The 16,478-nt window shown below is 30.2% G+C and overlaps 1 protein-coding gene across 1 annotated transcript; it reads left to right on the forward strand.

The window, feature by feature from the left end:
- The first annotated feature begins 8,875 nt into the window (after positions 1-8,875).
- Positions 8,876-11,058, forward strand: LOC110625539 (auxin-induced protein AUX22). Its single transcript, XM_021771164.2, has 3 exons — positions 8,876-9,441; positions 9,783-9,876; positions 10,716-11,058. Exons 1-3 carry the CDS (start codon positions 9,075-9,077, stop codon positions 10,837-10,839), a joined length of 585 nt encoding a protein of 194 aa, XP_021626856.1. The 5' UTR covers positions 8,876-9,074; the 3' UTR covers positions 10,840-11,058.
- Positions 11,059-16,478: the final 5,420 nt, after the last annotated feature.

Below are 16,478 nucleotides of genomic sequence, written 5' to 3' on the forward strand. Positions count from 1 at the left end.
TTCCTTATAATGGGCTTTAAAACAATGGTGATTTAATTTAATTTAGTTTAATTTAATTTAATTTATTCCAATTATAACTGACCTTACAACAAAAATATCTTAAGAGATTTGTAATGTGTTGTTCTGTGCAGGGGACACCAAGACGTCATCTCCAGTCTCGTTGTCTTGCCAACCACAGGAAAACACATAATAACAATTAACAAAGCCTTGTAAGAGAATTTGTACGGCCTGTCATGGGTCATTCACTGTCCATGTTAATCTTGGCCCACTAATTTTGTCCTAAAGTTGAATCATCACTCATGCCTCATCATTTATGCATGGAAAGTAAAAAAGTTTACTTAAATCGGTTCTAAATATATAGAGTTTTATATGGTTTCGTACTCATTAATTCACCATCATAATAAAATGACAAAAAATTTTCATAACCTAAGCCTAATAGAAAAACAAAGCTATGGAACAAGAACATGGGTTAAACCGAAATCTTTAAAGCAACAAGGGAAATTCATCTGAAAAAGTGGAGCTCAGGCCAGTGCCCGATAAGGTAGGAAACAGGTGTGCCATGCATGGGCCCAACTTGCCCTAAAGGAGATGATGGCCATCATGGCCTCATATCCCTCCGCCCGCCAGCCAATTAGCTAATAATGGAACCATAGATCTAATCAAGTCTTTCAAGAGAATCCCTGCTAAATGCAAGCCTCCCACTAGAAAAAGCAGAAACACAAATCCAGGCACTAAAACGAAAATCTAATCAAAATACTTTCAAGGATTAAGTGGGAGATGAGATAGGGGAAGGCCAACAGCCAAATGGTCGGATCTTCATCTTAAGACTAAATTGAAAATGAAAATTGTAAAGAGAGAGGCGAGGGCGGTACTCGCCCATTAGCTATGGGGCAAATCCGTTGGTATATTATTATAAATTAATGCTTTTGCATAGTTGTGTAGAAAGCTGATAAAAAGAAAATGGAAAATTCTTTTTGTTTTTTTTTTTTTGTTTTAAATTCTTTCGTGGGAAGCATACAAAAAGAAATGGTCATAATATTCCATGACGTGATTGGTTATCATTTGCAACTTGTTCTGTTTGTTTTCATCGTGTTTCCACCGTCCTTCTTCCATGGTTCACTAGCTGGGAATGGCCTCCAGCTTCCCTCCCATACCACTTGCAGTCCTATTCAATAGGAAACAAAATCTTATATGCTTTACTTTTCCTATTACTACACTATCTTCCTTTAAGATTATGTTTGCAACTGGCAGAAATAAAATCCATCTTCTTAGCTTATAATACATGTGATTTATGTTGACTTAGAATGAAAGATTTCTTTTTCTACCAAATCGAAATAAATACTTTTTGATGACATATAAAAAATATTTCCTTTTAAATAGAATATGTGTCCTCCATTTACAAGATCTCACTGGATGAGGGCTAAGCAGGTATTAAGGTCGATATGTTATCCGAACTCTAAATATTCAAAGTATGGAAGAAGTCCTAGACAATTCGACTACTTGAACGCCGGATTAAAAATACTTGAACCCCTGACACCTTGAACAATTGTATCAAACTTTAAACGTATATGCACTAATCGTCGTAGCATAATTTTAACTGATTAAATATTAAATGAGTTAATTGCTTATTTATTAATGATTAAATTAAAAAAATTTTAAAACGAGCGCAACAATACACTCTAAAAGAACATGTACCAGGTCTATTTTGTAAAGATGGAAGTACGAAGGAGATTTCATTCTCTCTTCTTCGATCTCTTATCTCCCTTTATAATTCTAACCTTAAACGGTATGAATTTCATATCCAACACCATTACTATCCTCATTTATAAATTCAATGTATTTACTATTTTAAAATTTTGAACTCCTCCAAATGTTATCTTGTTAATCTCTTGGATATTAGAGTTATCAATATGTTAAATAAAATTTAATTAAATTTCAGTTAATCTCAAACCTCAAATATTTACCGACTCTCTCATGCAAACATACAATATTTCCATGGAAGTTAGTTACCTTCCCCGCAGGTTCTTTCTTTTCTGTAAATGCATAAAAAAAACAGAAGTTGGGTTCATATGAAATTAACATGCAAGTAGGTCCAGAGTCCACGATCAACGAGAAAGTAGATGAAAGAAAGGGGTCCACAGCCAAGAATGACCGTTGCCCATTGGTGGAAGGAGTTGGTTTGGTCTAACTTTGAAAAATCAATACTGAGATTGATTGGATTGGATCATAATCCCAACCCACCAGCGATTTGCATCTAAACACCTAATGGGTTTTCAACGTTTAGCTAAAGGCATGATTAAGCCTTAGGACAGTGTGATCCAGTGCTTTGCCGGTGGAAACTCTATCACGTGTGCCCTATAATATGGGTCCCTTCCATGCATCGCATTACCTTGTCTAACAGTAGGGAAACATATGCTCGGTTGTGAAGGAACATTTTCTTTAACTAATACCTCTGGAATTGCTCACCTGCAACTAGCACTTCCATTATTTTTATATAAAAATAGACACACATGTATATTTAAATATAAAAAAAATATTTATCTAAATGTCGTCCATTATAAATTTAAAAATTTTCAAGATATATACGAGTGGGTCTCATAGATAAAACTCACTTGCTATTTTTCGGTGAATTTGATCGATCGTATTCGATAGTAAGTAATTGCGAACGTGATTTTTGAATGCGGCCCATTTATAGCTGTTGATAATCAGAAATGGATCTTAAATTTGATTAGCTGACTTGAAATATTGTGTAAATCTTTGAATTGATATCATGATGAGTTATAAAAAAGGCGACTATATCTTTTACAAGTATTGATTCAGTTCAAAGCTACCAATTCTTAGTTGTCTGAATATATATTCACCGTTGTAGATAGCTAGACCTAATTAATATTATATTTTTTAATGTTAGTTTTCTTGACTGAAGAGATCACAGATCACCCAGTTAACATCCAAATCTTTTAAGGACATGCATTTATAGTCTGATGGATCCAGTTAACTTTTTGATGCATATTCACAATTAGGTTGAACTTTTGTTCATTCCTTCAACTACTAATTAAGATAAATGATAACTCCAGCTCAGCCGTAAATATATGTATATTTATGCATATAACACTTTCAGGTTGCGGGTGAAGTGTCTTTTGGCAAACATTAATTAACAATATTAAATTGATAGTAGAGTTTTTTATTTTGTAATCTCAAAAATTAAACAGATTCTTTTAAAATTTAATTTTCAGATCAAAATAATAAAAATTTATTTTTAATTTATAATTCAGCGGAAAATATAGAGAATAGAAAAAGTAAAGTAGAAAAAATGAGAATATTTTTGGAAAAAATGATAAAAATCTTGAGATAATATAATAAAATCATAACGGTAAGATTTAATATTAAATTTAAATATTAAATATGTAACAACAAAAAAACTCACAAATAAAATTTTCGACAGTAAAAAATTCTCACAAATAAAATCTTTAACGACTATAAAATCTTCAATGACGATAAAATCTTTTGAAATCTAAATTAATTTTATAACAATTCTCATAGATTTTAAAAGATTTTTCATTACTGAATTTAGAAATTTAGTATATATGTTTCGAATTTAGTATTTTTTGGATTATGAATCAGATCTTAATTAATAAGATTTAATATACAGAATAATTGGTGAAACTTTTTTTCTATGAATCAGTCAACGCTGTTTTACGCTAATAGGTCATGCGCGTGCTTGATAGTTCATAAGTGCTTTAGAGATTATGCCACAAAATTAGATTTTTATTACTGTTAATTTCAAATTAACTCAAATCCCAACTTTTGTGATCAGAGATTTCATGAAAAATATTCATATGGATAAGTCACTTGTTAATTCTGCTAGCACTATTTGTTGTTGTTCCTTCCTGTCACTGTGAGAAGCGTTAGACTGCATTCATGAGAAGATAAGATGAAAGAAGCGGAACTAATTATAATGGTAAATATTTATTTAGACCAGATCTATTAGTTAAGTTAATTATAAAATATAAATAAGTGGGTCCATATATTTATGTTTTGAAATTGATTTGGTCCGTGAGATGAGTTAACTAAATAGGGTAATTAAATAAAAGGCCATTAGCCACTTGAAGCCAATTTCTTTTGTTCCCTTCAATGAAACATTAGAGAGGATGATAATATAATAGAATAAATTAATTAGTGCTAATTAATCCTGCCTAATTTCTGGGTGTTTGTTAACATTGTTTAGACAAAAAGCCATAACTATGGCCAAAGTAGACCCACCAATTTGCAAATAATAAATTCTCTCTCCAAACTTGTTCAGAATTCCTCCTATCATTGCATAATTATTATAAATTAATCACATAATTAATAAAATAAATTAAACTTAACTCAGAAGGATGCTAATTCAATTATTTAATCTAAACAGAATGCAAATTATATATATTAATTAATAAGTGATTAAGATCAAGAATGTGCTTAAGCCATTATGTTTTCTTTTTATCTTTTTAATTAAAAAATGTCAAAACATAAATATACACACGACATTGTGTCAGTCTAAGTTATATAACAAAACGACAATGTCTTGTAAAACTATTTTGGTTAGTTAAGTATGATTATTGATAATATATAAAATTATTTAACTAAAAACAGTGATTTCAATTAAGAATATGTCAAAAGATATTTTTTCACTTTTTCATAAAATTATTTGATAAAGTCACACATACATTGTATTACCGTCGCGTGTTAGACATTAAGAGTCCAATATTTAAATATTACACTTACGCCTATACACCAAAATAGGGATATGTGGAACACCTATATTATATAGTCAAAACCCGCTAAATAATTAGTTATTCATTAAAAAAAAAATTAGTAAAGTATAAAAGAGTCGAAAGGTTTTTATCAAAAGCATCTCGGTAGACGTTTTACTCATTTTTTCTATTTTATAAGTTTTCTTTTCAAAATAACGTGACTTAGAATCCATTATTCCATTTGATAAAGTAAGATGAAAAATCTTCATCAATTATATAATTTCATAATTAACTAGACTTTCATTAATAAATTAAGCAATGGATTAATTTGTTTAATAAGAAGAATCACATGCAAATTCAGCAACATGTGGGTGCTCCTAAGCTTGTTTTATACATTACAAATTACAAAATTAAGTGCATGAACATCAACCATATCAACTACTTTTCTAAAGTTAGGTTCAATGATTCGTAGAAGATCGAATGAAGAGTTTTGTGAGAAACATGAACAAGATTTTGTCAATGATTATGTGTGAAGTTAGGCTTATTATAAGTTGAGATAATAATAGAGCTGCTAGGTTAGTGGGTATTATCAAAAATTAGAAGAAAATTTCTCTTGTAGGGGACCATTAATGATTGATTTAGAAAGAAAATCCATTTGGTCATGCACAATTTCAAGTTGCAGATTCAATTCATGTTACTTAAAGATTCTTGCATTGTGATTCTTGATCAAGTAATGGTTATCTTTAGTTTGTGGAATCCATGATATATATAATTCTTAATATGTTGGAGTTGATGCTACGAAGATGAATTCTTGAATTGTTAATATTCGTGTCTTGTTTTCTCTATGAGTGCGAATATACGTAATTTATCACTATCTTTTTTATTTAATTTTTATTGATATTCTGAAATCCAGAAAATAATATTTATAGTGTATCAAAAAGCTTAATTTAGGAGATCACATCTCCCTCCTCCTTTGATTTCTTTTTTCTTGTCTTCTAATGATGCATAACTACCATCCTACTACAGTACTATCTATCTCTGTCACTTAGATGCATAACCACTATCCTACTACAGTACTATCTATCTCTGTCACTTAGACCCATTCGGACGGACGTGTCAGTGTGTCTCTCTCTATTAGACGAACCTTAAATTTCCCTGGCGCATATACTAAAAGGGCTGTGAGGTGACTATGCCTGCTTTTCTACCTTTTATCATGTTACCGGATTAGATTATTCTCGGGTGGATCTGCGCGTGTGATCAGTCCGGCCTGCTTTGGTCTTGAGCTGGAGCACGTGACGTTAGGCCGGTTTGTATTAGGGGGTCATGATGGAATTTGAGCATGTGTTCACTTTAGAATGTAAGAACCTGACGGTGATTATTTATAATAAAACATAATAAATTGAGAATACATATAATTAAAACGAGAAAATATTATTTGAATTCGTATATATATCATAATTTTTTTTCCAATGTAGTATAAAATTCATATTAAAAATTAAATTCAATATCTAATTACTCTAAAAATAGCTCACTTTTCATGTATATTTTTTTTAACAAGTTTAATTTTAATTATTTATGTATAAAAAAAATTTATTTAGACCCGATCCATCATGTCAATCCTCAATCATAAATAAATAAATTTTTCATGAAAAAAAAAATTAAAACCTACATATGTCTTGAAATTAACTTAACCCATAATGAACAAATTCATCTAAGAATTTCTCTTTTGCACAAACACGTTGTTCATGAAATTAATATTCACACTTGTTAGGATAAGCACATGCACTCACAATCGGCCAAATGTCTGAACGATGAGTGCATATATTTACCAAAGTACATAAAGTTAATTTAAATCAACGACTATAAATTTTTTTCCAATCAAATTAATATTCTAATAAAACAATTATTAACAAAATTCCAAATGCTAGAGTGTGTTCAACCACTATTCCTGTAGGAAACAAAGTTTATTTGGGAGTTTGCGTTAATTTTTTTTAGCATTAAACTAGAAAAAAGACATGAGCTTGTCTTTTGAGTTCAGAAATCAGAACCATCATAAAAATGTGTGGACAAAACTTTTAAGAGTTTTATGAGCCGAAGCCTGACATGATGTTGAGTGATAGGCAGAAAATGTTATGAAATCCATCGCATCCATGAAGAGACCAGGACCACGTTAAGCTGGTGAATGATGTCGTTTTGCTTTTATTGGGGGAGGGGGGGCCCTAAACTCAAAATTAAACAAGAACCCACTCAACAGTCATTAATTTTTGCAAATATATATATATGATGCCAATGGAAAGTAGTCCTTTTTGTGTACTTTTGAATTCGTGGGGTAAGTTTTTATCTATATTCCCAGCTAGGGCAAACAAGATGAGTCAAAAATTTTCCTCACCAGTCACCATCTTAATGCTTCCAAGTAATCTATTCTCCTTTAGACGTGAGGATAATGAAGTTGCTTGCCAAATTACTTAGCACTAGCTATACATCACTCATTGGGGGGGAGGAGGGGGAAGGAAAACAAAAACCCACCATGTATTTGAATTTACAATCTTCCTTTCTTTCCTATACGTACTTGTTTATCACGAAAATGAACTGAGAAATGGAATATATTCTTTTCCAGCTAGGTTTACGAATCATGGGCGTAGTAGCAGTAGTACAGGACGCCAACACTTAACGCGGTTGCTGAATCAATGGGACCATTGTGGAGGGTAACTCTCTTGCTGGAACTTCCCATTCCCATTCCCATTCAACATATATGGGTCCAACACCATAATTTCTTCCATCCCCACGTATTATTATAGCTTTTTAATTAATAAATTTTTTTTATTGCAATAAATAACCGTCGAGTTTTTTATATTCTGAGACGAGACGAGACCGGATCCTAGAGAAGAACGCATATTCAAAACTCATTAAATCATTTTCAAGCAGACCAGCTCAGCAATGCGTACTCCAGTCTGGTGATGTGAAACAGACCGGACTGATCAGAAGCCCAGGTCCATTCGAAAATAGCCTAGTTTGGTAACGTGATAAGATGTAAAAAAACAGGTCCAGTCGCCTCGCAGTCCTATCAGCACGCACGTTAGGAAAAATTAAATGACTGTCTGACAGAGAGGAGTACCCTAGTACGTCCGTCCGTATAGGTCTAGGTGACAAAGACAAATGACACTGTAGAAGAGTGGTGGTTATGCATCACTAGAAGACAAAAGAAAAAGAGATAAAGGGGAAAAACGTGATCTGTCCAGGAAATTCACTTATATAATGTAAACATATTTTCTGAATTTTAGAATATTATGAATCATGATACATGAACTTGTATGTTTCATACATGACCATGCATGCATATACCACATTACACATATATGTATATATATTCAGACATACTTCATTAGTAATTATTCTATGTCTTTCTGCTATATTAATAATCTTGGAGACATTATCAATGTATATACATGGACTTTCAATCATCCATGTTTCCTCACCTAGAGCATATCTTAACATAATTATATTATGATTCATTGTTGTTTATCTGAATCTTTATATGTTGGAATAGTAAAAAAACATTTTATAATTTTATAATTTTTTCATTTTAAAATTTATGGTTTAATTTATGTTAAAATATTATTTTATCTCACTATTAATAAATATCGGCATCGTCAATTTTTAGATAACATTAAAAATACTGATGTATATATTATATCATGAAATATTATTTTAAAATATATTACACTGAATTGAAAATAAGAGAAATTGTAGAGTTTTTTTCACTTTTTCTTTTTAATTAACTAATTAGATTTTCAGATTATTAAATAATAATAATTTAAAATTTAAATATAATTCTAAATATTGCATGGATGGACAAACATACATAGTGCTACAAAAACAAAAGTCCCTCTTGTCAAGATGAGATACTTTTTATAGTACTCTTTGTATAATTTATTACATAGACCCCTTCAATAAGGCAGATCACATGGCCTGTTTCCTCATTCACCCAAATCAGACGGCCAAGATGAAATCTTACCAAATGCCCAACAGCCCTACGATCTGTCCCATATCCACCTTATAGTGGTGGCCTTTAATAGTGTTCTTAGGAGGCATAAAGTCCCCTCTTTTGCCTCTCATGTGACCGACCACTAAGCCTTATTTGACCTGTCATTGCTCCCACTTTGTCTTCTCTCTTCTCTCTTCTTGCGTTTTATATATAAAGCCTTGCCGTTAATGTCACCAAAAATTATTTAGAGACCTACCAAACACTATATAACAACCACACAGCCATAGGAAATTAGCTATCACTTGTCATAAAAAACGACTTCTTGAGAAACGTTTTCAACTGTAATCCCATCTCCCAAAATGGCAACAGTCGACCTTGGACTTGAAATCGTCACTGAGCTTAGGTTGGGGCTACCAGGTGGTGAAGGTCTTAGCAGTAATAAGAATGAGAAGAAAAGGGTTTTCTCTGAGGTGTCCGGTGACGCGAATAGCGCCAGCAATGACCGGAAAATCCCAATGAAGAGCCTAGTTGTAGGGTGGCCACCGGTTTGTTCTTATCGGAGGAAGAATAGTTTCAATGAGAAAGAAGGGCTTGAAACTTCGAAAATGTACGTGAAAGTTAGCATGGATGGAGCTCCTTTTCTTCGTAAGATTGATTTGGGCATGCACAAGGAGTATTCAGATCTTGTCGTTGCATTGGAGAAGCTATTTGGCTGTTTTGGCATCGGTAAGAATTTCCCATTCATTATTTTCTTCTCTCTATATAATAATCTTTCTATAGTTTTTTAGATTTAATTATAATTAATATAATCTAGAAGGGAAAACACTCTGCAGCTCATAATGGGAAGTGGGCCAATTTTTTTTTTCTCCATTGCTATGACTTTCAATGGAAAAATATGAAAAAAGAAGGGGCCAAAATGAAAATAAAATAAAAAGAATGACATGATTTCATGGCGTGCACTCAAATTCACGAGCGAAACATAAGCATCACCATCTTTGATAAAATTTATAAAAAAAAATTGGGAAAAAATAATTAATTAAATAAGAAAATGTAACTGTGGTGGACAGGGAAAGCGTTGCAGGATGCAGACAGCAGCGAGTACGTCCCCATATATGAGGACAAGGATGGAGACTGGATGCTAGTGGGAGACGTCCCCTGGGAGTAAGTCTCTTCAACACCCAACATCACTTTTCTTTTCATTTATGCCCCTTCATCAATTTCCACATGAATTAATTGTTCATATATTATCTGTTACATCATATTTTTATATTCAAGAAATTTATTTTATATATTTATATTTTAATTTTAATTTTTAAAAATACCCATTTCAAGGATTTAGATTTTTTATTTTTTTTGTAGATCTTGATGTCCATTAAAATTCAGACATAATTCCAATTAGACAGTTTATTGAAGAAATTACACATATGTAATTATATATGTTTTTGAATCTCAAGCCATCAAACTTGACCATTACAACATTTTGGTTATGATGATGTTCTCAACTATGTATCCTCACTAAAGCTTCACATGATCTGTACAATATAATTTTGGTTTTCAAAATAATATTTATAAATTTAATTATTTTCTTTATTTTTAATACAAACAAGGCCAAAAATTTTTTTTTTTTTTTCAAATGAAGAGAAAGTGTCAAATTTGGCGTCGGAAGATCCTAGCTTACAGGTATACTTCTCATGTTAATTATAAATAAGCATTGCCGACATTCACAAATTCCTTGGGATAGTGTTTGGGTAAACTGCGATAATGGCCTCAAAGACCATATCTGGTCAAGACATGGCATTATTACAGAGAAATATTCTTCCTACATTTCCAACCATAACCTTTTTTTTTAAAGCTACATTACCAAAAATGGGTAGCTCAAGATTTTTTTATTGTTAATCTCAATTTTTAATAAAATAGAAATTTATTAATGGTGATTGAAGAGATTTTAAAATAGAAATTTATTAACTGTGATTGAAGAGATTTGTTTTTTTTTTTGACAGGATGTTTATCGAATCATGCAAGAGACTAAGAATCATGAAGAGATCAGAGGCCAAAGGCTTTGGCCTGCAGCAAAAAATTGGCATTAAGGGAACCATCTTCTCAAAAGATCACGATCGTAATTGAATAATTATTTTTTTAAAAAAATGAAGCAGCTATCAGCTATGAACAAGTGAAGAATTTGACTGAATTTCATCGTTTGTAGACATTTAATTTCTGTTTAATTATAATTATAGTGTTGCTTATTTTTATTTTCATATTCGGCTGATGATTCTTAATTCATCTACACAAGACTATTTTTTTTTTTTATGTTTTAATTTGGATAGAGACCTATTTTTATTGTTTTTTTTAATGTGTTAAAAAAATGACAAGAATATGATTTATTATATATTATTATTATAAAATTATGAGTATAAATATTATGTAATAAAATTTTGATTGTTATTAAAAGATAATTACTATTAATAACAAATATTATTAATATTTATTTTAATTAATATTCACTATTTTTATTGTTATTATATTTTTTTATTTATTACTAACGGTAATTATTAATATTACTACTGATCTTTAGGACAAAATAGTCCAAGGATTTTTTGGTTCGAAAGCTGGATTGGATTTCATTACGAAAAGGACTAAAGCTTAATGTAAGACTAATTTAATATCGGCTATTGGAATCAGGTGTAGGCAGATCTAGCTAAGTCCACATATAAACATAAAAATCACATATTTAGCCCAAAGACAATGCAGATCCAAACAACCCTTCTTACAACCCATAGTCAGCAACACCAAAGATCTAAAGGAAAATTCGACCAAAGATCTAAAGGAAAATATGATTAGAGGTATGCGGTTTGTGTGGTATTCAAAATTTAATTTGATAAAAATTCATTTTTATTCGATTTTTAATTGAGTTAAAACTTGAATTTTATAATATTTGATTCGTTTAAAACTTATAAATTCGATTTGTTTTCGAGTTTATGAACACACTCGTAAATAATTTCATAAATAACTTTTTTAAGAAAATGAAAATTAATATTATAAAAAAATTAAATTCAAAACCTCCATAAATTGATATAAACTAAATCTAAATTTTTTAAAATTATAATTTAATTTAATTATGATCTTATAGCTTGTGAATATTCAGATTTTTAAGATTTTAAAATTTATTCTTTACGAGTTTACCAACTAATTTATTTTTATATTTTTTAATTAAAATTATTTAACTTTAAATTTAATAGTTTTAAATTAAATATTAGTATACTTATAAATAAATTGAATTGTGCATGAACTATTCGAGACTAAATTAGATAAAAAAAATCAAATTTGTTTAAACTCGTTTACTACACGAATTAAGTTTAAATTTATTAATATTCGACTCGATTTCGAAATGAGTAAAACTCGAATTTAAAAAAATTTTAACGAACTAAACTTTAAGTTTTCAGAATTTTGCTTTTCATTTACACCCCTCGATCCAACTTAAAAGATGTTGGATCAATGTCTGGAGAGAAAACACCGCTGCCAAGCCACCAACCAATCTACATGCAAAGACATCCCAAGAGTATGCAAAAATATATATCACACGTGGGGAGGAAAAAGATGAAATACAAGCACGAGAAAGGTACTATTAGTACCCACTATAGAGAGGAATTGGATTTGAGCTAAGGGAACATTGATTCGTAGATAGAACTCTAGCTCTTTAAGCTCTTTATGGCTTTTGAAAGAATGGAAGGTGATAACCGCTGGGTTTTTTCACTCCGATCTAAGGCCAGACCCATTAGAGCAGCCCATAATCTGAAAGCTTCTAAGCCTCTTCCAAGAATCAGGTTCAACCCACTTAGCTCAAAGACCGGGCTCCAGTCAGTTTCTTCAATCAGGTCGGCCCAACTCTTCCGGCTCAACGAACAGATTCCCTCTAGACCTAGTCTTGACCTTATCTTCCGGCCCAGCTCGGAACCAGGAAGGAATTCAGCCCATTCACCTTGTGGGACCATCCGCATGCGCGCTCAGGGAGAATCAGGGGCCGTTACGCATGGGGCAGCGATTGATTTTCTCGTACGTCCATATCAACGTGATAGGGACAGGTGGCCCAATGACACACATTCTGTTACACGTCACTAGCGGATAAAAGGAAACATATAAAAGGAGAAATATTCTCCTCTAGAAATAAGTTTTTTCCAGTTTTACAGAATCCTTGTAAAAACTATATTTTCTGAATCTCAAATCATCAGAATGCCAAATGAGACATCAAAAATATCACTAATACATACCATATTCTTAAAATAAGTTTAATTGTTTAAATAGAGTCATTCTCTTCTTCACCATAAATAATGAGTAGAAACCGAGAATCTCGCCTGTAAAAATAAAAATAGTCACAATACATATCAATAATAAATTTGTAATAAATAAGACTCTCTCTCACGGTAAACTGTTAGATTTATATAAAATAAATAAATAAAAGTATCTACAACTGATATAGCGGAAACGAGAGCAAATCCACCATGGGATAAAAAAGAAAGTCTTTTTTATTCAGGAGGGCAAGAAAAATTGTATTAATAAACGAGAATCTAACTCTTGGAAAAGAACTCAAACTCTTGGAAAAGAACTCAATAAGCGAGTGAAGATTCTCTCTTAAAAAAATAGAGGGTATTTCTAGTCCAAGGTAAAGTATACACTTTGAACTAAATTGGATATAATAAAATAAAATGAATTATGCAAGCAAATTCAGGAAGTGGAGCATTTCTAGAACCAAGGCCCATGTTCTCATATTGTCAAACACGAATTATTTGTTTTTCTTTTCAATCTTCCATAAGAAAATACACTAGATTAATTAGTGCATTGACATTGAATTATACAATGCTTAATTAATTAATACTTGGTACAGAATCTAATCTGCACTAATTAATCTCGTATTCTTAAACAAAATTAACCTAATCTTTATAATATGGTCAAATAGCATTAATTTATAATGAATATTAATTGAAAATTTCTTTTGATTAATTAATAAGATTGGTTAGGGAAGTTAAATGAATCAGAATAACTACTGTATATTATTTCTTTAATCGCTTTTCTGTGTGTTCCTTTATCCTGAATCAACTGCAAAACCCATTGATTTTGTTAGGGTTTTGACTGTCCAGTTGCAACGTATTCAGCTTTTCAATTAGCCTAGGGTTTGCATGAGATCATTGGGTGAATTAAAATTGTCAAAAATTATATTTATATATAATTATTTATTACTATTTAATTACTTACAAGGAATATCTAACCGATTAAATCAAACACAATCAATTCTTCACTTGAATTTTATATTTTTTAGATTTTGAAATTCACGTATACTAAAACACATTTATTCTTTTTTTATTTTTTAAAAAGAAAATTAAAAATTAAAGGAGTCTCTCAAATTTGCTCAGATACACTCACCACCAAATTAAAACTGTGAGTACTAAAATATATTTATCTGAAAAAAAAAATTACACAGTTATTAAAGAAAAAAACACTCTTTTAAAATGAAACCAAAAGTAAAACAAGTGATGATTGATGGCTCACCCACAATGGAAATAAAATTGATGCATTCTTCTTATTGTCAAATAGCCACCTAACTGATATAATTGCATTATTCAATTAAGCAATAAATGGAAATGATTCCAGCCATTTGAATAATAACATTGCCTTATCAAATCAAGAAATGTAGTGAACAAAGTAAAGCATGCAATTGAATTTCTAAGTTGATCTTACACAATTTTGGAATTCTACACCATTTCTAGCTCTTGTATTACCTCTTGATGTTTGCACATCTTGGGCTAATTCCAAAAACCATCTAGCTGCTCAAAAGAGAACCCCCATGTGACCACTACCGGCTTCTGAATCAAATTAGGTAAATACATTTTTAAAGAGTAGGCTACAATCAACACGAAACGACTAATCTTAAATTTTACAGAAAATTTAACCGTGCTGACATCTGATAATATTTATAATAACTTTTTGAAAAAAAAAATTTAAAACATACCACAATAATTAATTTTAAATATTACAAGAAAATTAACCGAATTTTTATTAATATTCAATGAAAAATCACGATAGCTATTCGAAAAAAAATTTAAAACGCACAATTTTTAAAAATATAACGAGAGTCACAAATCCTTTTAAAATGCACCACTTTTAAAAATATAATGACAGTCACAAATTCTTAAGTGATTCAACACTTTTTTTTTTCTTTTAAATGAAATAAAGAGTTCAATTCTCATAAATAAAAAAATATTCGTTAAAAGTATCATAAATAAAAAAATAATCGCTAGAAGTATTTTTCTTTTTATTAGGCTAATACAGTGGGACTAAAATTTAATTTTATATTCAGTAAATTAGGTTATATATAATTATTTAAATAATTATTATAATAATAATTAACTTAAAATATTCTTGTATTATATTTATTATATATCGGGAAAGGTAATAATATAAGGAAAAAGATAAATATAGTAGAAATAATTAGGAAAATGGGTAAAATTAGTAAAAAAATAATTATAGTAACTTTTTGGATAGTTAAATTAATTAAAAAATTCTTATAGGTAGCATGTCAATTCTATAACCAAATTGAGATATCCACATTGGTTAATTAATTTTCACCCATTAATCCCCACACCCACCCAAACCCAAAAAAAAGAAAAAAATCTAGGTGATTAATAAAATTTAATTATAAATACGAGCATCAACTAGAGGAAAATAATATATTTAATTTTTTAATTAAGTTATTTAATTAAAAAAATTCATAAAAAATATTTTTTATATAAAATATTTTTTAAATACAAAGAGAATCAAATATTAACTTAATTTGAATTTTCATGATCAATCAATGCTTACAATTAGATTTAATTAGATTGGATATGGACTGCACAATCTTTTCTTTATTTATTTATTTTTAATTTTTTAATTAGAAAAAGATGTTTGTTGATGGATGCAATTAACCAAAGTCCATGTTTGATATGCTTGTAGTTATTGATTTCATCATATATAATTCATATTAAAAAAGTCATGTGAATTTTCACTGATAAACCTAATTTTAATAGTACTCACCGATTAATCTGTTGGTAAATTCATTCGAATATATTTAAAAAATTTTATATTTTATTCTCTTGATTTTTAATTTTTATTAAAAAATTAATTTTAATAATATTATTTAATAATAAAATAATTAATTAATAAATTTTTTAAAAGTTAAATATATTTTAGTATATTTTTTAAAATCAATTTTTTTATCACATAATCACTAAATAGTAATTAGAATCGATCCATCAATTTTGTGTTTTTTTTTTAATGAAACACATGCACATATTTGAAGGCCTAATTTCTGATTGGAAAATGAGGTTTGCCTAATTGCCTTTTTATAATAAATGACGACATACCCGACGATGGGCCGGTTCTAACCACGGCAATAAACACTCGAAATCGCGGTGACCCGCAAATCCCGGTGAACAAGGCCAGGTTTAACTTACAAACAACGGTTTTGTCTCCAAAAGAACAGAGAGATAAACTGAAGAATCCGGCACGTGTGGGTTCCAGTTTGGGATTCAATTTTAGGTGCAAAGAAGGCGCTTGAGCTAATAGCCGACAAGGAAACAAGTTCACATGGTTGTTTGTTGGACCCACGCGGAAAATAAAAAAGAAATAAAAGAGTAGTAATCGAGTGGTTTTCCGTTGGCACATGGGACTCTCTCATTATTATAAAGTTGACTTTGCACTTTTAAGAACCCGACACATCGGCAGGCTGAGCT

Source organism: Manihot esculenta, chromosome 11 (assembly GCF_001659605.2).
Source record: "Manihot esculenta cultivar AM560-2 chromosome 11, M.esculenta_v8, whole genome shotgun sequence".
In the NCBI taxonomy this organism is placed as follows: Eukaryota; Viridiplantae; Streptophyta; class Magnoliopsida; order Malpighiales; family Euphorbiaceae; genus Manihot; species Manihot esculenta.

Excerpts from the sequence above, each read along its gene's own strand:
- LOC110625539 (XM_021771164.2), top strand. The coding sequence starts at position 9,075 with ATGGCAACAGTCGACCTTGGACTTGAAATCGTCACTGAGCTTAGGTTG. Across the intron at positions 9,442-9,782 it reads ATTTGGCTGTTTTGGCATCG|GGAAAGCGTTGCAGGATGCA; the intron begins GTAAGAATTTCC and ends TGTGGTGGACAG. Across the intron at positions 9,877-10,715 it reads GTGGGAGACGTCCCCTGGGA|GATGTTTATCGAATCATGCA; the intron begins GTAAGTCTCTTC and ends TTTTTTTGACAG.